This window comes from Delphinapterus leucas, chromosome 6 (genome assembly GCF_059928025.1).
Source record: "Delphinapterus leucas isolate spDelLeu-1000000601 "Yukka" chromosome 6, BTC_Dleu_Yukka2, whole genome shotgun sequence".
In the NCBI taxonomy this organism is placed as follows: Eukaryota; Metazoa; Chordata; class Mammalia; order Artiodactyla; family Monodontidae; genus Delphinapterus; species Delphinapterus leucas.
In genome coordinates, this window is record NC_143134.1 from 114,958,018 (window position 1) to 114,980,995 (window position 22,978).

The 22,978-nt window shown below is 41.7% G+C and overlaps 1 protein-coding gene across 5 annotated transcripts in view; it reads left to right on the forward strand.

Annotated features, from left to right (window-relative positions):
- The window catches only part of GAPVD1 (GTPase activating protein and VPS9 domains 1), a 73,318-nt gene extending 50,553 nt beyond the window's left edge, over positions 1-22,765 (forward strand). For 3 of the 5 annotated variants that reach the window (XM_089913737.1, XM_022578742.2, XM_022578744.3), the window contains 11 exons: positions 1,704-1,791; positions 2,779-2,859; positions 6,247-6,369; positions 8,046-8,175; positions 10,266-10,375; positions 11,057-11,216; positions 12,230-12,417; positions 12,902-13,115; positions 15,308-15,380; positions 16,652-16,849; positions 18,752-22,765. In XM_089913737.1, the coding sequence (XP_089769863.1) occupies positions 1,704-1,791; positions 2,779-2,859; positions 6,247-6,369; positions 8,046-8,175; positions 10,266-10,375; positions 11,057-11,216; positions 12,230-12,417; positions 12,902-13,115; positions 15,308-15,380; positions 16,652-16,849; positions 18,752-18,892 (1,506 nt within the window). In that variant the 3' untranslated portion in view covers positions 18,893-22,765. The remainder of the gene's footprint in view (positions 1-1,703; positions 1,792-2,778; positions 2,860-6,246; positions 6,370-8,045; positions 8,176-10,265; positions 10,376-11,056; positions 11,217-12,229; positions 12,418-12,901; positions 13,116-15,307; positions 15,381-16,651; positions 16,850-18,751) is intronic. The other 2 variants (XM_022578745.3, XM_022578746.2) reach the window with 1 other exon arrangement.
- The last annotated feature ends 213 nt before the right edge of the window (positions 22,766-22,978 follow it).

Consider the following 22,978-nt stretch of genomic DNA (forward strand, 5'->3'; position numbering starts at 1 on the left):
TGAAAGTTACAGGCGTTATTTTCTAGAGTGTCCCTCAATTTGGGTCTGCTTGGTATTTTCTCATGATTAGATTCAGGTTATTCATCTTAGGCAGGAATATCACTAAAGTGACACTGTGTTCATTTCACTGCGTGCTACCAGGTAGCACAATTTAAATTTGTCCCACTACTCTGGTGTTCACTTGGATCATTTGATGAAGGTGTTGTCTGCCAGGCTTCACTACTGTAAGTTACTCTTTTCCCCTTTGTAATTAATAAGTATTTCTGGGAGGAGAGAGGCCGTTGAAAATATGTAAATATCCTGTTCTTTCTCAAATTTTAAATTTATCCACTTATCATATCTATGGTCTCATGATTTTCTATTTTTAGTCAATGGGTTTGTTACGGCCATTTATTTTGAAGCCCAGTTGTCCCTGATTTGGCCAATGGTCACCCCTTCAAGCTGGCTCCTGTGTTCTTTTGACATTTGGGTATCTTTCTTTGAGTATCTCTGCTTTCTGGAACAAAACGTTATAAGCTTGTATTGTGTCTGCTTTAGTCCTGGAATCAGCCATTTCTCCAAGGAGCCCTTGTTCCTTTTAGTAGAAAATGGTTTTTAGAAATCAGGATCTGGCTGTTAGATGTGCTCTTTGCTGTAGGGGTGTAGCTGCTCCCAGGACCTCTCAGTTGACAGAGCTAGGGAGAGAGAGTGTGTGTGTGTGTACATGCACATTAACATGTGTATTTATTTCTGTATCTTTCTCTTTATATGTATAGAACCATTTCCAGTCTAAAAACAATAGAATTCATTTCATCTTCCTTCCATTCCATATTTGCAGTTCCCTTCTCCAGCAGTGAGAAAACTGCTTTCATTATTCTTCATGTATGTACTCATTTGATCAGTCCCCCTGTATGTAATCAATATCCCGTCCCCACCGCTAAACCCTCCCTGGATGCCATTCCTCTGCTTAGGTTCTGATATCCCATTCACATGGATGCCCTTAGAGAAGGTATTTTTAGTTCCAGTTTTGTAGATGAAAAAACAGAAATAAAATGATTTCTCTAAAGTCACATGATAGGTTAGTACAGGAATTACAGTTCTGCCTTTTGACATGTGTCTTAATAATAACTCATTATAATTGGTGATCAAAACATGAACTTTGAAGTTGGTCAGGTCTAGGTTTGAGTCCTGGCTGTGCCCCATACAGTCTGTATAACTTTGGGAAGATGAGGAGATAACCTTCTTTAGCCTCATATTTCTCATCTATAAAAAGGGCTTAATAACAGTATTTATCTCTTAAGGCTACTGTGAAGTTTAAATGAGATAATATATGTCCTTACATTCAGTGTTTGGCACACAGTGCATACATAGTTTTATTATTAATATTACTGCTACCATCTCTACTACCCCTCTAGATTTTATGTGCATTGCATTTATTCATCCCATATGAGTATTTATTGAGTGCCTACTCTATGCTAGACTCTGTATTAAGCTTTTGGTTTACTGACAGTAATGCGACAGTGCCTACCCCCAAGTGATCCATCATAGTCTGGTGCTTGAAAGGTATACATCCCTGTTCCAGAAGTTGCCTGTACAACAATAAGAACAGTTTTGCTTTGAAGAAAAACTAGTGGTTTTTGTATTTCACAGACTAACTAAAATCCTTTTCATAGTAATTTATCCTGCTGTCCAACTCCAAATAAAGCATCAAACTTTTTCTACAGACTGAAGAACGCAAAGATAGCGATGATGAGAAATCAGACAGGAACAGACCTTGGTGGAGAAAGCGTTTTGTTTCTGCCATGCCCAAAGGTAATTTTATAAAATATCAGAATGTGATATCAGCAACGAGAAGTAAAGCCCCAAAATCTCTTTCAGAGAGCCAAAATCTGACCTCCTCCGTGAGGCCTGTGGGGCCTCAGTTTCTTGCTGTTTTGAGGGTATGGAAAATGATTTCACTCAGGTGAATGCCAAGGTACAGCTTTGGAAGTGACAGTTCCTGTTCTTCGCAGGAAGTGGCAGCGGTTTCATAAATGAAAGGCAGGCAGGTCACGGTTGTTTAAATATCATATACCATTGAAGTTAAATATACAGGACTTTTGACATACGTATTGCTAATAATTATTTCAGGAAAAAGGGATGCTTTTAGTAAACAAACATTGACAATTTATCCTTTACGTTCCTGGAATAAACTTAAGCTTCTTATGTTTATGTTCATTGAGAATGATAATACCCTGAATATTAGTGTTTATTCTGGAATGCAGTTGTGTAGAATTGTTTGCTTTTCTTGTGAATAGCCTGACATCATACCAGTAGGTATTGAAATTTGAGTTGGCAAAAGCATCTCTTCCAGGAAGGAGAGATCATGCAGGATTAGAGGGAAGGGCTTCTTCCAAAGGCCTCTTCTCGGCTCTGTGATGCTCAGGAGCCGCGGAGCACCGCTTTCACGCCAGACTCAGCCCACTTTAGGAGGAGAGACTGAGGCTCAGAGCTTTGAATGTGTCGTGTTTTGAGCAGAGGTTAAGAGGCAGTGGTTTTGATTCAGTCCCAATAGATTCCTGTTAAATCATTCTTCCTGTGGCAGATGACCCCAAAGCAGATTCTGGAAGCTTCTTTAAGCACCTTCAATGCTATTTTAAGAATGATTATCAGTTGACACTCGGGATTTCTTAGCTTTTAAACTTTTCACCTTCCTTCCACTTAGAAATGTTGGCACACCAGTTAACTCCAGAATGACTGCTGTCTTCCGAGTAGTGCAGTATGTTATATGTCACACTACTGACTTTATTTAATTTCCAGCTCCTATACCATTTAGAAAGAAAGAAAAACAAGAAAAAGACAAAGATGATCTGGGGCCTGACAGATTCTCAACACTCACAGGTTTGTAGACCCATGGACTTCCTGGCTCCTTCATTCCCAGAGCACATATTTCATAACACTTTTTCTTGGGTGCCATAAGCGTTGCCTTCTTAGAAGAGTGTGTCTGTGTGTGTACAGTGGGGAGTATGTTCTTCATAGCTCTGTGGTTTCCAGTTGGCGGCCACAGTGAATCTCAGTGCGCTCTTCCTGCAGACCGCCACCACCATCATCATCCTCATTACCATAACTTCCGTTTATGATGAGGCCCCTGATCCTGAGCCTCTAGGCCTACCTAGAACCCGACATTTCAGTGGGATGATGACACACAGTGCCTTTTAGGAAAGTGTGGTGATGGTTTTAGTGCTATGCATGCCATATCTTTGGATCATTGACTGAATAGTTTCCTTTAACGTTGATCGTAGAATTCTAAATTTATTTCCATCTATAGTTCTTGATTATTCAGGATCATTGTGAAATTCTATTTTACCTAATCATTTCCTTTTTTCGTGATAAGTGTTCGAACAATCTCGTAAATTTATAAACTTTACCAATTTTTTACAGCTTGAATCATTTTAACATTGCCATCTGACCCAAGGAAAATACAACTAGGGGTTGGGTTCTTACCTCATTCAGCATTTGTATTTTTGCAGCTTCTTTTTGGCATATTATGAATGAACACCCTAAAAGGAAAAACTATGAGAGGTAGTGTTGATGACCCAACCTTGAGTTTGATAGCTGTATACTGTCTCCAGTGACTGAAGAACGTCTAGAGGGAAATTAATTTCTCACCTCTCTTTTTCTTGTCTTGATTTTAAATTATGTTATCCTACTAAGGTAAAATGAAGACTTTTATTTAAAAATGGGATAGGTTTCAAAAGAACATCCTCCTCAAAGAGCTCAGTGTAGTACAGGTAGAATCCCATTTCAGTGCATAGTTATTGTCATGTCTAGTTCTAAAATAAATGTAGACGTTTCCATGTCCTAGTGTACATCCCTGTTTATTTGATGAGGTGACTTGCCTGGAATAAAGGGTTTTAAACGGCAGGAGCTGTGCTTTCAGGCCAGGTTCCCTGCTGAGAGCAGTCAAACCTATCTCATTCAGTCAACAAATGCTTGTTGAACATCTGACTCATGCCAGGCACTGTGCTAAGTGTGGTAGGTGTTCAGTCAAATCACACATGACTCTTGTTCTTTAGGGACTTACAGCCTTATTGAGAAGCAGTGGAAAGGCATCCTTTCGGCAAGATTTTTATGTTTTCTTACCATGCTCCTGGCTTTAGAACACCACCACCATTCACAGAGTAGAATGCTCTTAATAAAATCTCAGGTTTTCAAAATGTTGAATTAATAACTTTGGAGAAGTTATAAATTATTTTTTTACTCATGTCTTTAGGCAATACATTTTTCTTAGTCCTTGGTGCCTAAACTGTAAGCTAGGTAGAGTAAGTTTTTTTCCATAAAATATTTCATTTTGTTTGTGTTTGATTCAAGCAGTTTAGCTTCCCTACTGGTGCAGAAATTTCTACCCACTCCTAATTAATGACCCAAAGAAAAGTATCATTAAGTCAATTTTTTTTAATGTTATGAGAGGGAATTTCTTAACAGTCTGTCCATAATCTCGCCACCTTAATTTTCTTTTTTTCATGTTCTCTCCCAATCTTTCCTTATCTATACGTGGCTTTTCATGATGAAATCAGAGTGTGTATGTAACTTTGTATTCTTTTACCACATGTTATTTCATAAACCCTGTCCCAATTTCTGCTTGACATAGTTGGTTTTTTAATAATTTTTATTGGCTCTGAGATCATCTGTCATTATTTTATTGCGGTGTGAACATTCTCTTGCTTTTCGATATTTAAATTGTATCCATTTTTTTTTACTATGAAAATACTGTTCACAGCTTTGTATATATAGCATTTTTTGTCTATTTTAATTGTCCTCAGATAAAATTTTTAAGAACGGTGTTACAGAAATAAAAGTTACAAACAACGTTATTGCTTTCACTATGTTTAACCGGTTTTTAGAGCCCTCAACAGCACTCAAAACCAATAGCAAAAAAAAGATTTTGTAATGATAAAGGTTTCATCAGTTTACATTTTGAAGAAGATCAGATTTTATTAGGACTCTCTTATCATGCATTCAAACATCATTGTAGCAGAAAGATTATATTATTTTGGAAATCGTTTCTCCCTACAGTTTACCACAATTTTACGGAGACATGAACACTATTTTTTTCATGGAAACAAAAGAAGAGCCTATGAGCATACTACTTAACCTCTTTCTACCTTGATTTCTTCTTCTTAAAAATGGGGGTGATAGTAGTACCTCCATGTAGGGTTGTTGCGATGATTAATTGAGATCATTCATGTAAGGTGTTTAGCACAGTTCCTGGCACGTGGTACATGCTCAGTAAATGTTAGCTGCTGTTAATATTAGCTGCTATTAACACGTACACATATATAAATTCTAGTGATTTTTATCTGTTTTAAGACTTTTTAACAAATGGGATTCTACCAGAATGTAGACATTACCTGCTTGGCCTAGATCTGTCTCAGGAGTTTGCATTTCACTATGGAACTATATTTTGTCCCATAGATCTGTAGCACTTCTTTGCTTTGTTAACTGTTAATTAGTGACTCTGCCATCTGACTCCAAGAAAACATTTTGATGTGCTGATTTTGCTGACCGGATAGTGGGCCAGTCAGTAACCAGTGCTGCACCTGTGATTGTTATAAACTTTTTCTCTGTGCACCCCAGGTACAATTCCAGCACTCCTCAACAGTGTCTAGATTCTCTAGGAGTGCCTCTGACACCATTGCACGCACAGAAGTGCTCTAAATCCAGCAGCTGTACTGTCATAGTGAGATTTAGTAAGATAGAATATGAATATCTGAAGTTTCCAAATGTGGTGTAGTGAGAGAAATTCATGAAGGAAGAGTGGAGGAAGACATTTTAAAAGTATTATTTAAAAGGCTTTAATTTGAATTTGGAGTACTTTTTTTCCTCCTTCAGCATAGAGATGTCTGAATAAATGAAGTCTGTATATAAAAGTGCAGTGTTGGAAGTTCTGGTAGCATGAATTGATGATAACAGTGATTTGAATGTAAACACTTTAGAAACCCATCATCCATTCAGTCTGCACTGAACTTTTTGACACTGTCATGCAGAATTCTGACGATGATGAGAAAGTGGAGTAATCCTCCCAATTTCGTGCTTTGGCAAGGCTCTCAGACCTAGAAATGGGACGAGTAGGCAGCTGCATGGTGCCTCTTATAACATTGAGATATGTGCTCTTTTTAAGTCTTACCTCCTAATCCGCCTTTGGGATTATGCTACTGGTGTCGTACTAACATCAGAGTGGGTGCAAACCAAGGGGAGCTAATTCTCTCCCTCTCCTTTCCCCTTCAGATGACCCGAGCCCTAGACTCAGTGCACAAACTCAGGCTGCTGAGGATATTCTGGACAAATACAGGAATGCCATTAAACGAACCAGTCCCAGTGAAGGAGCACTGGCAAACTACGAAAGTGCAGGTGATAATCATGATAAAGAATGGAATAGTAACCTTCGTATCACAGTGATGAAGGTGGTCTGAATTAAAAGTAACCTTGTAATAGCTGCTTTTGAAGAGTTGTCAGAAAAATATGGTACAATTCCCAAGATAAATTAGAGTATCTCTGGAAGAATCTCTGATAAACTGATAACGTGAGTTGACTCAGGGCAGGACTCATAGGGAGCCTGAGAGGAGAACTTCCTACATTTTTTTTTAAATTTATATTTATTTTGGTTGTGCCGGGTCTTAGTCGCGGCACAAGGGATCTTTGTTGCAGCACGTGGACTTCTTAGTTGCGGCATACGGTCTCTTAGTTGCAGCATGCGGGATCCAATTCCCCAACCAGGGATCGAATCTGGCCTCCCGGAGTCTTACCCACCGGACGACCAGGGAAGTCCCATCCTACACCTTTTTTTTGTCTTTGAAAAGTTTTAAAATAACAAAGAAGTTGAAGGAATAGTACAGTGAAGGTCTATATTCCATCTACCTAGACTTAGCAATTGTTGACATTTTGCCACATTTTCTATATTTTTTTTTTCCTGAGGCATTTGAAACTATCTCCTAAGAATAAAGATATTTTTTCTACGTAGACACAGTATCTTTATTACACTAAGGAACTTTTATTTCTTTTGATTTTATACATGCATGTATTAACTAAATTGATTCATTAAAAACATAAAAACAACTGTGGGAACCACAGGTCTGTCCTGGCTGCATTTGTGAGTTCGTACCCAGCTCATTCTCAGGCAGTGGGAGCAGCCCTGGTAATGAGGACCGGAGACCTCAGTGCAGCCTGGCCAAGGGGTTCACAGCCAGCTGTTTTCTGACTGGGCAGGATTCCATGTCTGTAAAATGAGGGTGTTACGTGAAATGATTTTTTTTGGGCTTCCCTGGTGGCGCAGTGGTTGAGAGTCCACCTGCCGATGCGGGGGACGCGGGTTCGTGCCCCGGTCCGGGAGGATCCCGCGTGCCGCGGAGCGGCTGGGCCCGTGGGCCGTGGCCGCCGGGCCTGCGCATCCGGAGCCTGTGCTCCGCAACGGGAGAGGCCGCAACAGTGAGAGGCCCGTGTACCGCAAAAAAAAAAAAAAAAATGAGGGTGTTACGTGAAATGATTTTTTTTTTTTTTTTTTTTTTTTTTTTTGCGGTACGCGGGCCTCTCACTGTTGTGGCCTCTCCCGTTGCGGAGCACAGGCTCCGGATGCGTAGGCTTAGCGGCCACGGCTCACGGGCCCAGCCGCTCCACGACATGTGGGATCCTCCCGGACCGGGGCACGAACCCGCGTCCCCCGCATCGGCAGGCGGACTCTCAACCACTGCGCCACCAGGGAAGCCCTGAAATGATTTTTGAGGCCCCTTTTAGCTCTGTGGTTCAGTGATCGTGATTACAGAGTATTATCCTTATTAAGTTAATAAAGACTTTCATTGTTTTAGATTAGGATTCAGATAAGAAGTAAAACTATTTTCAACAACTGCTCTCTTGATATATTATCATTGCTATCAATAATTTAGTTAAGTGTTTGAAGTTCCTTTTTCTTTCAAAGAACTCTTGTTGGAAGGCACAAGTTAATTTATTGTTGAGTTGTTCTGAATACCTACCAGTGCCAGAATGTTCCAGATTAACCTGCTTATCCTTTTGGGGGGCTGGGTTTTGTTTAGAAGTTATGGGTGACGGTGAAAGTGCGCACGATTTGCCTCGTGACGAAACCCTGCAAAACATCTCAGCTGACGATCTCCCAGATTCCGCGAGCCAAGCCGCCCACCCTCAGGATTCAGCTTTCTCTTACAGGTATTTCTTTTATAGGATTTAGGACCTTTGGGTTTGAGCTTTTCATCACCATTGCAGTCACTTCAAGTCAGGTGTTTCATTGAGGCACTTAATAAGTGTGTAAAGCAGAGAGGTAAGAATGAAATACTATTCACTGAGAAGACTTTGCTTCCCTTGTGGATGTCATACATCAAAGGCTTTAATTCAGGGATTGAAAACAAAAACAAGAAAACCTCATATGCTCACAGGGGCCACATAAGTAATTTATTTTATTTATTTATTTATGGCTGCGTTGGGTCTTTGTTGCTGCGCGTGTGCTTTCTCTAGTTACGGCGAGCGGGGGCTACTCTTCGTTGCGGTGCGCGGGCTTCTCATTGCGGTGGCTTCTCTTGTTGCGGAGCACGGGCTCTAGGCTCACGGGCTTCAAGTAGTTGTGGCATGTGGGCTTCAGTAGTTGTGGCTCGAGGGCTCTAGAGTGCAGGCTCAGTAGTTGTGGCACGTGGGCTTAGTTGCTCCAAAGCATGTGGGATCTTTCCGGACCAGGGCTTGAACCCGTGTCTCCTGCATTGGCTGGCGGATTCTTAACCGCTGTGCCGCCAGGGAAGCCCCACATGAGTAATTTAAATGGAACCGTGGCAGTGCCTGTGCCTGTGCAGAATTCCCAGCTCTGTGTGTGAGAGGTGCTAGGGCAGGACTGAAGTAGAAGGAGGGTCCGCTGCAGAGTTGTTGAATGACCCACTGTCCCCAGTAAGCCTCCCAGTTTGGCATTCTCCTCATTACCTGTGCAGGTCTCTCCATTTCTAACAGGGCTTGAGAAAGAAAATGACTTTAGGAACCTGAAAAATTTGCTTTCGTTTCACAGGGAACCGGTGTTTTTCCAGACACGGATTATCACTTTTAAAGCACTAATCATCCATCCATCTCTCTGTTTTTATCTGTGACCTTGCCTCTGTCTTTCTTTCTCTGTTTTTAAACTTTTTATTTTAGAAATATTCAAGTATGTACAGAAACGGAAGAGTCCAGTGATGTGCCTGTCACCCAGACTTAACAGTTACTAATACGTGGCCCATGTTGCTTCATGTTTACCTCCTCCCCCAATTAATTTAAAGCAGACTCTAAGCAGCATATCATTTTATTTTATTTATTTACTTTTATTGAGATATAGTTGATATATAATATTATATAAGTTTCAGGGGTACAACACAGTGATTCACAATTTTTAAAGATTTAAATTTTTATTTTCCAGCCATGACTTTACTGTTATATAGATTCGGAGTCTCTGCAAAGTAGGCAAATATTACATTTGTTTGGGTTGATTTGTAAGTTACTCGTTTTAGAGGAAGCAAACCAATAAGGAAGGACTCAGAACTAGTCAGATGAGGTGGACAAGTGATAATCCTGCAGGAGGAGCAAACTTTGGCTTGTTCTCGGAGATGTTTTGACTCCTTTTTTTGGATGGCAGCCTTGGACGCTTTGAAGAAGCTCTGGTCCACGCCCTACATTCCCCTCCCAGTATGAAGGGCTGCCCTGCTGTGGAGGGTGACGCCTTACTGAAGGGTGCTCTGCCTGGTGGTGGCAGGTGGTTCAGTGGCGGAAGTTGAAAAGAAGCAGGTTTTGGCTCAACACAGAGTTTCAAGCAGCAAGGCAACAGAAAGGGCTTCTTGTCGGGGGTCAGCTTGTCTTGTGGCAGGATCAACATTCCTCAAGAGATGTGGTAGAAGGCTTCCTAAATGTGGGTGGTGAGATGGATCTGATGACTTCTGCTGACTCCCTCCCAGCCTGGGCGTAATCCAGCCTTGACTGTCCTCGTAGTGCTTAGCATAGAACTCAGCGTATGTTAGAAGGTCAAAAAGGATTTGTTTGATTCTGGTGACTTTACCGAATGGTCCTTGCCCAGAGCACTTTTGCAGCCTTGCTTCTCAGGTAACTAGAAAGCCCACTCCTTAAGTGAGGTGTCAGTAAGTTGAAAATTATCTTTTATTTATGACCACTTGAAACATTTGAGTCCTGACGTGGTAGCCTATTGATTTGTGTAGTAAATATGATAATAGTTCATAAAATATGACCATATGTGAACAAAGAAATTAATGTATCTTCAACTCATTCTTCAGAGATGCAAAAAAGAAACTGAGGCTCGCTCTTTGTTCTGCGGATTCTGTTGCTTTCCCAGTGCTAACCCATTCAACAAGGAATGGTTTACCAGACCATACAGACCCAGAAGGTAAGTTGCTGCCTGATAGCTTATTTTTTCCTATATTTATACGTTGAACCATATGAATTGCCAGTATTCAACTGTATTTAAACTATACAGCAGGGCTTCCCTGGTGGCACAGTGGTTAGGAATCCACCTGCCAGTGCAGGGGACACGGGTTCAAGCCCTGGTCCGGGAAGATCCCTCATGCCGCGGAGCAACTAAGCCCGTGTGCCACAACTACTGAGCCTGTGCTCTAGAGCCCACGAGCCACAACTACTGAGTCCGTGAGCCACAACTACTGAAGCCCACGCACCTAGAGTCCATGCTCCACAACAAGAGAAGCCACCACAATGAGAAGCCCTAGCACCGCAATGAAGAGTAGCCCCCGCTCACCACAACTAGAGAGAGCCCGCACGCAGCAACGAAGACCCAACATAGCCAAAAATAAATAAATAAAATAATAAATTTATTAAAAATAAAAAAATAAACTCTACAGCAGTTCTGTACAGTTCAATGTAATACATTTATATTAGCTATCAGTTAAGGGCACTTTGATTATTGATGGCTCATTAAAATGTTCTCTGATTGATACTGCTTAGTTCTACTGATACAAGCGTAATTGACATCCCAAAGGCTGAGGGATGACCTTCAGCTTATGAAAAGCCTGTGGAAATTCTCAACAATAACAATTTTTATTTTTTTATTTAGACAATGAAATTGTCTGCTTCCTAAAAGTTCAAATAGCTGAAGCAATTAATTTACAAGATAAAAACTTAATGGCTCAACTTCAAGAAACAATGCGTTGTGTGTGCCGCTTTGATAACAGGACTTGTAGGAAACTACTGGCTTCTATCGCTGAGGACTATAGGTAATTATACCCCACATGTTTCACTTATACACCTCTTTTCAGCTGCAGGTATTTTCTTCTCAGTCCTTATTTCAGAAATGAATCTAGGCTCACCACAAAGTGCTTGGCTATGTTTACCTGGATGTAGATTTCCAAGGAATGCATTTGGCTATTTAGTCTGGAAATGTAGTTATAAATGAGCATCTCTTCCTAACACAGAGTGCAGTTTACTTCAGCTTTGCCCCACCTTTAGCGGAGGGGACACCAGGATAACTAGGATATCATTTCCCTTTTTTAGAGGGATAGAAAAGACTGCATCCTTGGACCAGGGAAGCAGGTGCAAGTCTTGGAATCACTACCCTTTGTCTGTTGCCAGTCCCTTGCTGACATTAAAATGTAGTTGAGAAGCTTAGGAAGTAAAGAGACTTAGGGAATGGGTGCTCTAATGATTGCTATGTTTAGACTATAAGCAAGTGGTATGTTTAATGATCTAGCAGTATATTAATCTGTACTTTGTTGTCATTTTAGTCATTGTAGCAGTCAACTTCCTGTTAAGTATGAGGTTCTACCAGCATGGAGACTGCTCCAAAATAGCAGACCAACGATGCAAAGGGACTTAGCGATGTTTAGGGAATTAAGGGGCTAAGTGTTCAGCCCAGTAGATGATGTTCTTGACACACATGCAGAAGAGCTCTGTTTCTTTTTTTTTAATTGATTTACAATGTTATATTAGTTTCAGGTGTACAACATAGTGATTCGCTTTTTTTTTTTTACCGATTATACTCCATTTAAAGTTGTTATAAAACATTGGTTCTGTTCCCTGTGCTGTACATTACATCCTTGCATCTGGTTCTGTTTCTTGATCTGGAGCATAATTAGTCCTCAGGATGGTTGTCTGCAGCCTGACATGCTAATTTGTAAAACCAAAGTCTTCGGAGTAGTTTTTTCATTTAAGGAAAAATCAGGACTCTTAGTCTCCGAAGAAAGTGTGCACCGTGTATGTCTGATGTCCTGCAGAGCATATTTCCTTTTAGGAAAAGGGCCCCCTATATTGCTTACCTCACTCGTTGTCGACAAGGACTGCAGACCACACAGGCTCACCTGGAGAGGCTACTGCAAAGGGTTTTGCGGGACAAAGAGGTGGCCAATCGATACTTCACCACTGTCTGTGTGAGGTTGCTGCTTGAGAGCAAAGAAAAGAAGATCAGGGAATTCATTCAAGGTAACTAGAGACCTTTAGGTTAAGCTGTATGTTATTGGGAAGATTTGGGAATTTTTCTTTTGCTGCTTTTTTTGAGTACCTACCTGTCTAAGAGAAGTTCCTTGAATTAGCAATTATTTCTTAGTTATTAAACCTTGATGTCAAACCAGTAAATTCCATGTTTATCCTGGATTGAATATCTATAGTTTATTAAAAAGTTGGGAGAGGGCTTCCCTGGTGGCGCAGTGGTTGAGAGTCCGCCTGCCGATGCAGGGGACACGGGTTCGTGCCCCGGTCCGGGAGGATCCCACATGCCGCGGAGCGGCTGGGCCCGTGAGCCATGGCCGCGGAGCCTGCGCGTCCGGAGCCTGTGCTCCGCAACGGGAGAGGCCACAACAGTGAGAGGCCTGCGTACCGCAAAAAAAAAAAAAAAAGAATTCTAATAATTTCCTATTTGAAATTATTCAAATACTGTATTTTAAAAATTATTATTTTGCATTTGGAGACTTTCAGAAACTCACGGCAGCTGATGATAAAACTGCTCAGGTGGAAGATTTCCTGCAGTTCCTTTATGGTGCCATGGCCCAGGATGTCATATGGCAGAACGCGAGTGAGGAGCAGCTTCAGGATGCCCAGCTCGCCATTGAGCGAAGTGTGATGAATCGGATCTTCAAACTTGCCTTCTACCCTAATCAGGACGGGGACATACTCCGTGACCAGTGAGTGCTTCTAAGCGTAGCGGCCTGTGTTGGACTAAGTAGGAATATACCAGCCAACCCCCTTATTTTAGACAAGCTGCACGTGAGACTTAGTGTCTGAGTGGTGAAGGAAAAAATACATGTTACCTTTTTTCACCCATCAGAGTTATCAGAAAGAATGAAAATACTCTGTTTTCAGAGATGTGGGGAATCAGGCTGGAGGGTGTATAAATTGGTACGGCCTTTGTGGAAGGCACTGCTGTTTACTCTGTCTCAGCTGTTCTTCCCTTCTTTCTTCTACCTACTCTTATCCTTCAGGTCTTCACTCAGACATCACTTCCTCGGGGAAACGTTTCCTGGCCTTTCTGACTAGGTTAAATGCCCTGTCAGCCCTCCCTCAGGCCTGAATACCTTCCTTTAGCACTTGCCACAGTTGCGGTTTTACATTTGTTGGAGGCATGGTTTCTCAAGCTGGCACTACTGACATTTTGGGCCAGATAATTCTTTGGAGTGGGAGGCTGTCCTGTGCATTGTAGGACATTTATCAGCATCCCTGGCCTCTACATGCTACAGGCCAGTAGCACCCTGCCACGTGTGAGAACCAAGGGTGTCTCCAGACATTGCCAGATGTCCCTTGGGGGCAGAATCGCCCCTGTTCCTGGCCACTGGTTTGTGTGATCGATTGATGAATGCCTGTATCCCCCACTGGATTGTTCCCTCTGTGAGAGCAGCAGTATAGTGCTTTTATTCATCACTCCATCAGGGCATCCAGCACAGTGCGTGACTTCTATTATAATATATACTTATTGTTTGTTTGGAATGAAAAGTTATATATTTGAAAATCAAAATATCTGGAATTGTATGGTATATGAATTATATCTCAATAAAGCCTATTCTTAAAAGTAAACCTAAAAAAATTAACCTTGAAAAAAAAAATCTGGAATGATAACAGTGGTTATTTTGGGGTAATGAGGCTATGGATGACTTAGCTTTTTTTTTTTCCTCTTCTGCATTTTCTTGACCACTGCTTTACGATGCTGTTTCTGCCCCAAGCATGTTGAGATGGCCACCGTGCCCCCCAGCAGTGACATGGGCTCTCTCTGTGGGCGACTCTCAAGGGCCCATGTAATAGGGTGGGGCATTGGTTGTTTCCATAAGATTTTTTTTTTCATGGAAATTTTACAATATTGTATGTACATTTGAGAAAGTTCACTTTCCTGTGGGTGGGTTAGGCTTATTCCAACCTGCCTCTCTCGCTTGTTCATAGTCTCAGAGGCTTTTTACTCCTCCCCAAGTTTCTGTGTGGAATTTGCCAAATGGGCCCTGTTTTCTTTCCAGAGCACCAGTTTTTGGCTTCCACAGTGGGATGAGGAATGGGGACATTCAAACTGTACTTACTGAAAAGAGCACCTTTGAAGCAAGTTCTTCCTACCCTCCCTTCTGTGGTGTTTCTGTGGGTTTGTAGAGTGGAGAGTTAATCCTGTGTTCTGGAAAGAACACTCGAAGTCAGGAAAGCTGGGTTTAGTCTCTGCTCCCTCCTAACCACTGTGTGGCCTTAGGCAAATCCTTCTCCTGTTTTTTTCTTTTTGGTGGTACGTGGGCCTCTCCCGCTGCGGAGCACAGGCTCAGCAGCCATGGCTCACGGGCCCAGCCGCCCCGCGGCACGTGGGATCCTCCCGGACCGGGGCACGAACCTGCATCCCCCGCATCGGCAGGCGGACTCCCAACCACTGCGCCACCAGGGAAGCCCCCTTCTCCTTTTTAAGCCTAGTTATTGTCATCTCTGAAATGAGAGGTGGAGTGTCCTCAGAGTCCCTTGTCTAAGCATCTCTGATCTTTCGTTTCTGACCCCTGATCCCTCTACTTCCTCTTGGCCTATTTACCAGTTAGTTGTCCAATTAGCTTCTAGGCTAAGGGCTCCTCTGCTTTCTCCCTTGGAATGCTGTCCTAGTCCAGGAAAGGAGGGCTTCTCTACTCTTCTCCCTGCATCCCCTTGGCTCACTCAGCATTTCTAAGCAGATCCTAAATAGGAGATTTTTTTTTTGACAAGACAGAGTCCTTACAGCTAAGAGATAGTCTCAACTGTATTTGTAATCTGTATCTAGAAGTAAGTTTAAAACGTTTTAAATGTTTTGAAAAACATTAATTATGACATTAGGTGTACCTTATTTTCTGAAATATATATTTACTTATGTATTTTTTGGGGTTTTCAGAGTTCTTCATGAACATATTCAGAGATTGTCTAAAGTAGTGACTGCAAATCACAGAGCTCTTCAGATACCAGAGGTAATACAGGTTTATATAGTGTGGGTGGTATTATTTAATTAAAAATTGCTTGGTATACCCTGTGTATGTTACCAGTTTTTCAAGGAAGCAGAATGTAATAAGTTGTACAACACCGCTTGCACTAGATGCAGTTTGGTCTAACTGTAAAGTTCTCAAAGGTCCTTCCACGGATTAAAATTCCCTGGCATGGGAAGGGACCTTAGTAGTGGAGAGGAGGGAGGGCCAGCATGGAGGAGCCCCTGCCCTGACGCCAGCCCCTGCAGGCGGGTCTTCCTGTCCATAGCTCTGCTCCTCCTGGGGCAGCAGTGCTCTGCACTGATGCTTTTATAGTCACGTTTCTGCAGGAAAGTCCCATATGAAGAAGGGATCCAGTGGTACTTCAAAGAGTGTGAAAACTACTCTCCAGGAGAGGGAATTGAATCTGAATGTGACCTCAAAATTACCTTTTAGTTATTGATATTAGCATTTTTATCTGTCATACAACTCTTACAAAATCTGAAAATAGGAACGTTTTAGGTATACGAGTTTTCTGGTTGTTTTATTAAAATCCAAACATGAAGGGGACTTCCCTGGCAGTCCAGTGGTTAAGACTCTGTGCTCCCAATGCAGGGGGCACGGGTTCATCCCTGATCAGGAAACTAAAATCCTGCATGCCGTATGGCGTGGCCAAAAAATAATAATAATAAAATCCAAACATAAATTGGCATAAAATTTTTAATTGTCTTCGATTTCTAGAACTACTGCAACAAAGGTACATATTAATTTTTAAAGTATCTTAAAAGTAGCTTGTTTGTGCTTTTGGAATCAGCTACAATACAGAGATAAGTCCCATTCTAGCTCTTTAAGAAAGATAAATGTTTGAAATTTTATGAGTTCTAGGTTCTGTGTTATCATATGCCTCTATTAATATATAACTGGGTGGTTTTTTTGTGGGGGGCCACGCCCGGGACTTGGGGGATCTTAGTTCCCCAACCAGGGATCAAACCCAGGCCCGTGGCAGTGAGAGCAAAGAGTCCTAACCAATGGACTGCCAGGGAATTCCCCTGGGTGGTTTTATCTTAAAATGCAAAGCAAATAATTTAAAAGTTTAAAAGTTAAGCTTCACTCCTAAGCGGGAGGACGGGGAGGAATCGCGATTTGGTTTTACTGGAAAAAGGGAAAGGCAACAGCCTTACCCTTCGGCCTCCTGATGTGGAGGTCGCTCTGTTCGCTGCACGTAGTTGCCGTTTGATCCAAGATCTGTCTAACTGTCTCTGTGTTGTCTCACTTAGGTTTATCTTCGGGAGGCACCGTGGCCATCTGCACAGTCAGAAATCAGGACAATAAGTGCTTACAAGACGCCCCGGGACAAAGTGCAGTGCATCCTGAGAATGTGCTCCACGATCATGAACCTCCTGAGCCTGGCCAACGAGGACTCCGTCCCAGGAGCAGATGACTTCGTCCCTGTTTTGGTTTTTGTGTTGATAAAGGTGGGTCCCTCACTACTGTTAGTGAGAATAGTTTATTTGGTGTCCTGAGTCAGCTGGTGCAGATGTCACCAGATGTTAGAGACTTTGGCTCTTTTACAAGTTTCAAGCTCTGTGTTACCCAGAAAGGAAGTATCTAATGTCAAGTTTTGTTCTGTCCAGAAGTTAGGATTTTCAAAAGAAAGGAGGGGAGGACTAGATTGCTAGAACATTTTCAGCTTTTAAAGCAGTGCCTGAAGGTCTTGGTTGGAACTCAGTAGATAATTACTGAACGAAAGAATGAATGAGGGCAAGTTCTTTTTATCATGTTTGTTTTTTCAAGTAAATTTATTTATTTGTTTTTGGCTGCGTTGGGTTTTCCTTGCTGCACGTGGGCTTTCTCTAGTTGTGTCGAGTGGGGTCTACTCTTCGTTGCGGTGCGTGGGCTTCTCATTGCGGTGGCTTCTCTTGTTGCGGAGCACGGGCTATAGGCGTGCAGGCTTAGTTGCTCCAAGGCATGTGGGATCTTCCCGGACCAGGGCTCGAGCCCGTGTTCCCTGCGTTGGCAAGCAGATTCTTAACCACTGCGCCACCGGGGAAGCCCTTATCATGTTTTTACCATCTTCTTTCTCATTGAATTCTTAAACTACTACATTTACTAATCATCTTTCTCCTCTTTTAGCCTCATATTTTGTAATTGTACCTTTTTTTTTTTTTTGCGGTACGCGGGCTTCTCACCGTTGTGGCCTCTCCCGTTGCGGAGCACAGGCTCCGGATGCGCAGGCTCAGCGTCCATGGCTCACGGGCCCAGTCACTCTGCGGCATGTGGGATCTTCCCAGACCGGGGCACGAACCTGTGTCCCCTGCATTGGCAGGCGGACTCTCAACCACTGCGCCACCAGGGAAGCCCTACCATATTATTTTTAAAAGTACTGACATTTCTTTTTTTGACTTTAAAGTTGCATCATTTAAACGGTTTATTTTGAACATTTTGGTCGGGGGGTGGGGAACCATATGGTTTGGGTGCACACACCACCAAATAACTGCATCACCCATGTGTTCCAGTCAGCTCGGCCCTCTGTTGCTGTCTAAAGTATGTTTGACATATAGCTTACTAATTCTTAATGTTTGCAGTATTTCTGCAACCTGAACTCTTATCTCAGAGTCAGAACCTGTAGGATCAATGTGTGATCAGCCTTCATAACTTTTCCTGTTGCCCATTGCTCCGCTCTCTTCCACAGGTGATGTGTTTAGTCTCTAGGCAGAGCCAGTTTAAGCTCCTTTGAAGGAGCAGGGCTTAGCCTGTCCTCCTAACTTAATACACCTGTCCTTTCTCTCCACATGAAGGTGAAAAAGCAGGAAATGTTCTGTGTTATCTCTTGCAGCAGAGGACATACTCTCTTTTTTAGTCCCCCCCACCCCCCGCAGCTGATTCTAGCTGGACTTAACTAACCAGATATAACTCAATTTGCCTACAGCATTTCTTTCCTTATCTAACATTCTGAAATCCTGGGATGTTGAGTAAATCCACTGGGATTAGTTCAGCCTCTTTAAGGACCAGGGAGGTCAAGTGCTTTGTTAGGATAGAAAGCTCTAGATAGTTCAGCTAGGATTAGAACCTGAGTAGCCTTTCCAGTACTGTTGCTACTCATAGTAGCTAGGGTTTACAGATTAGTTCCAGAAAGGATTTGGGGGATTATTTTCAAAAAGACTGGTATCTCTCTCTCTTTTTCTTTTTTTTGCAGCATGTGGGATGTGGGATCTTAGTTCCCTAACCAGGGATCGAACATGTGCCCCCTGCAGTGGAAACATGGAAAAAAGACTAGTATCTCTCTCCACAGAAAAACATTTGAAGATGTTACTGTAAATTATATTTGCAGAGCTATACAGCTGAGTAATTGACTCTTTTATTTTTCACTTCTCTAGGCAAATCCACCCTGTTTGCTGTCCACTGTTCAGTACATCAGTAGCTTTTATGCCAGCTGTCTGTCTGGAGAGGAGTCTTATTGGTGGATGCAGTTCACAGCAGCAGTGGAATTCATTAAGACTATCGATGACCGAAAGTAACCAAGACCAAGGCCCACCAAGGCAGCAGACTGTTAGGGGGGCACACGGATCTCTTAGAAAATGTACCAGCTGCTTTGAAGGCTGAAGATTGTTTTTGTATAATATTGTACAGTGTTGAGACCTTTTAAAACAGATCTTTACTAAACAGATTAATGAGCTAACAAGCAGGTTCTCTTTTCTTTGGGCTCTTTTCCTTTCTGAGTTGCATATTTCATTAATTTCTTGTCCCCAAGTAGAGACTAGTACTGCAAAAAGGGACCACATTTTTCAGGTATTTTGAAATACTGAAAAACAAAACAGAATCTCCTAGAAAATTCCTAGATTTCCGTTTATGGATACCCATTGTTTCTTTTCATTAAAAAAAAAAAGAGAGAGAGAGAATAGTACACCTCTTTTAAGGTGCTGTCTAATCTTATATGCATCTAATGGAAGGAAAATACCAGTTGCACTGAGGATCATAATAGTGGTGACATTAGCGGCATTATCTATAAATATACTCACCTAAATTGAAAAGCTAAGAAGTAAATGTAAATATAATATATATTTATATTTGATGTAATATGGACATCTTCAGATTCTAATAAACAAGGAATATTGCTGATAGTAGGTTGTCATGTACCCTCTTGTGAAATGGTTTCCTTGACAAAATTTAAGCTGAGCTTAAAAGCAAAAGGCGAACAAATACACAGAAGTATTTATTAAAGTGTAATACAGTTTATTGAACTTTCTAGGTGTGGAATTTGATGCACAGGGCTGCCTTTGATGAAGGGTATAGGAATCACTGAGTACGTCACTTAGACATTTCTCACCATGGATGTCTTTGAGCCCGCAATAGGAGATAGACTCTTTAATTGCCATACATTACATACAAAGGAACAGTAGATATCTAATACGTTCTTGTGGTACTTCTCATCTGAAATGCTAAATATAGTGTAGAAACCCCGAACAGAACTCCTTACAAACCTTTAACTGTAATATATTTTTGATGATGATTCACATTGAATGCACATACCAGGAATTCAGTGAATGTCATTTTATTAAAAACTAATTTGTATTGTCCGCTCTAGTGATACAAGTTTTACTAGTGATAAACTATTTTAATCAACCATACTATTCTTATGGGAAAAAGAACCTATTTTGGCAGGTTTCTGTGCCTTTGTTTCCCTCTTCTGAACAAAAGTATGTGTTTCTGTATTTTGGTTTGATTGTATGTTGATAATTAATCAGGAATGGGTTTTGGTGTCTGAGAAACTGGCCAAGGAAGCCCACCAAAGCTTCAAGCACATAGGTCATCACTGACTGGTTATACTTTTTATGTTTCCTAAACATGTTTAGCTTCTTTTATAAAACTTGGTCCCCTACTTTGAGTCTCTTGTTGCTGGCAGCATTTCCAGGCATTTTTAAGGGAACTGTGGCCAACAGCCTTGAGCAGATGGGTACAGAGGCTGTCTCTTCCCTCTCTCCAGGAACTGTGTGCTCCATTGTTCCTAGAGAAGCTGGGTTTTCTTTTATGCCTCGACCTCTTCTTGTTCCTTTATTCTAAAATGCCGAGATAACAAGTTGCATAGGAGTGTAGGATGTGGTTTCTGCCTTTTAGGGGGAGATCAAAATTAAAGTAGTACTAAAAAAATGTCCTGTGAATGTTGGATCAAGAAATCTGTGTTGAGTCATGTGCTTCATGGGCTGTAACTGTCAAGCTTGTCTAGGTCTTAGAAGTCAAATCCCATCATAAATACTTGACAAACTGTCTATCACTATTTCTAAGGCCTAGGGGGAGTTTAGCATTTGATTCAATAAATGTTAAGTCAATAGAAGACTTGGAATAGTTGAAATTCATTGTTTTGGGATTTAACTCATAGGTCAATGAGAGATTTCTCTCCCCCATGATGGTTACTAAACCTAGTCCATGTTGTCACTGTGGAAATAAATGTGAAGATGTGGACATTGCACAGGGCTCTTTTCTGTGGCAGAGAAGGTGGTGAGTTTGGGGTGGTGGGTTTGTATTTTGTGGAGGCAGGAGATTGGACTCTGCAGTGGGCTGGAGATTGGGCTTGAGACAGTGTTGAGGGTAGGACCCCAGGGATTTGGCATCAGAGTTACACCTGAGGCATGTGGTGGCAGAGAAGCACAGCCCAGCTGTCTAAGCTGTTTTCCTCTGGAAACCTGTCAGGAGTAAGGACCACTTCAGCATCGACCATCACTGGTTTAATTTCATGACAGCGTTTATTATAGTGTTGATTTCTGAGTTTAGGAATTGGTAACTTTCTGCATGGCGGTGGTGGGCTGTGAGGTAGGGAGTAATTTGATTTTGCTCTTTCAGGAAAGTGGAATAGTTGTTCTTTAGATGTTTCTTATCACACTTCCTCCCGGTACATAGTTTATATGAAGGATTGTGCAAAAGTATAAAATCACATATAGGAAACATTCGGTAGCCACCGATTATTACATGGAATTTACAAAGGTAATAAATGTTAAATGTTCACTGAAATCTTGTGGAATTGTGTAATGAAAAATCAGTTTATATTTTGTATTAATACTCTGCTTCTGGAGACAAGTAATAGAAATACAGATTGAAGATTGTCCTTGTAAAATTATTATTTTTTAAATCTAGTAAACATTTTGTTTTCTTTCTCTACTTTAGGTCAAATCTCAGCCACAGTTACTGATTTCTCCTGCTTTTTCTTTTTAAAAACCTGCTTAGGAAAGCCTTTTTTATACAGATATGAAATCGCTGTAAGAGGATTAGGCTTTGTGAAGGGTCGAAAATAGATGTGGATGTGATGCATGGCTTTTCTTTCCCTGTTGTGTCCTGGAAGCCTTTAATGTAGACTTTCAACATACATGTTCCTGAGATGCATAAGTGAGAGAACAAAAACCCGCGCCAGACCGTGAGGAGGCCACGTTCTGGCCACGAGAAGCTGTAGCTGACTGCGTGCCAGTCGGCACCGTTTCCCCATTGCCTACCATGGGAATTCCATGGGCCAAGTGAAGGTCGATGTTGTGAAGTTGTAACACTTCCTCTCTCTGATGAGATTGAGTGTGAAAAAGGAAAGCAGGAAACACTTGCTCAAAATTGTTAATGGATTGCGTAGCAGTGATAGAAACGTTAGCGGACTCAGCTTCCTGCATTTGTGTGTGTCCTAGACTTTCTCTTCCCTCCCCATTCCTACTTTATTTCTTAAGGAAAAGTCTGCCCTGTTTTTAGTTCTTTTAACTCTAGTAAGTTTATCCTATGTGTAATGGCCATACTTTGGGGGGCGGGAGGGTGGGAATCAGAAACAGTCTTGAAGCTCAAAGAATTTTCTGTGAGTAGATGAATAGTGATGAGCTATTTGAGATGCTTTGAATGCCAAAATGCTTGAGAATGTTGCCAGATTAATAATCATTTAATATATTTTAGAGTGTAGGTTACCCAAGGAGTAAGGGTGACCGGGAATAGCTTTCTTACTCTTGAGAATACTTGGAGAAAGGAAGATGCAGTTTGCTTCAGCATCAAGGTGGGTGCGGTTGAGCTGTGGGGTCACCACGGAGCCGCGTGTCCTACAGGCCTGTGCTCTGCGCAGGTTAACTTCACGAGAGAGGAAGTCCTCTGCACTTGGCTAATGGCAGACAGTGTGGGCAGGGGCCACACGCCTTAAGAATTCACCTCTGCTGAGTTGATATCCTGTCTTGTCTACTGTATTCTTGTGCTTCACCTGTATTCAATAGCTCTGTACTGCCTCCTCTCGAAACAGATAAAACCTTATATAAGCCTCAGTTAACGAGCTTGCACCATCTTGTATATGTACAGGAAACCCATCATGTCTCCTAATGTGGTTACTCATGTATGATATCGTGTAAAATTGATTAAAAAAGGGAGAGCAGTTGAATTCATTGGGTTTTATGTTTCCATCATCTATTTTGTATTCAGAAGCGTTTCTGAAAATTTCTTTGACTTCTCAGATATTACTGATGTTCTCCATGAATTCACACCTGTCTTTTTCATCTGAACATCTAAGGGTATTTGTGAAGTGCAGTACAGGAAGGAATTAGAGTCATCCAGCAGTTCCTGAAGAGATGGTGAACGTTTACTCTTTTAAGCCGGTT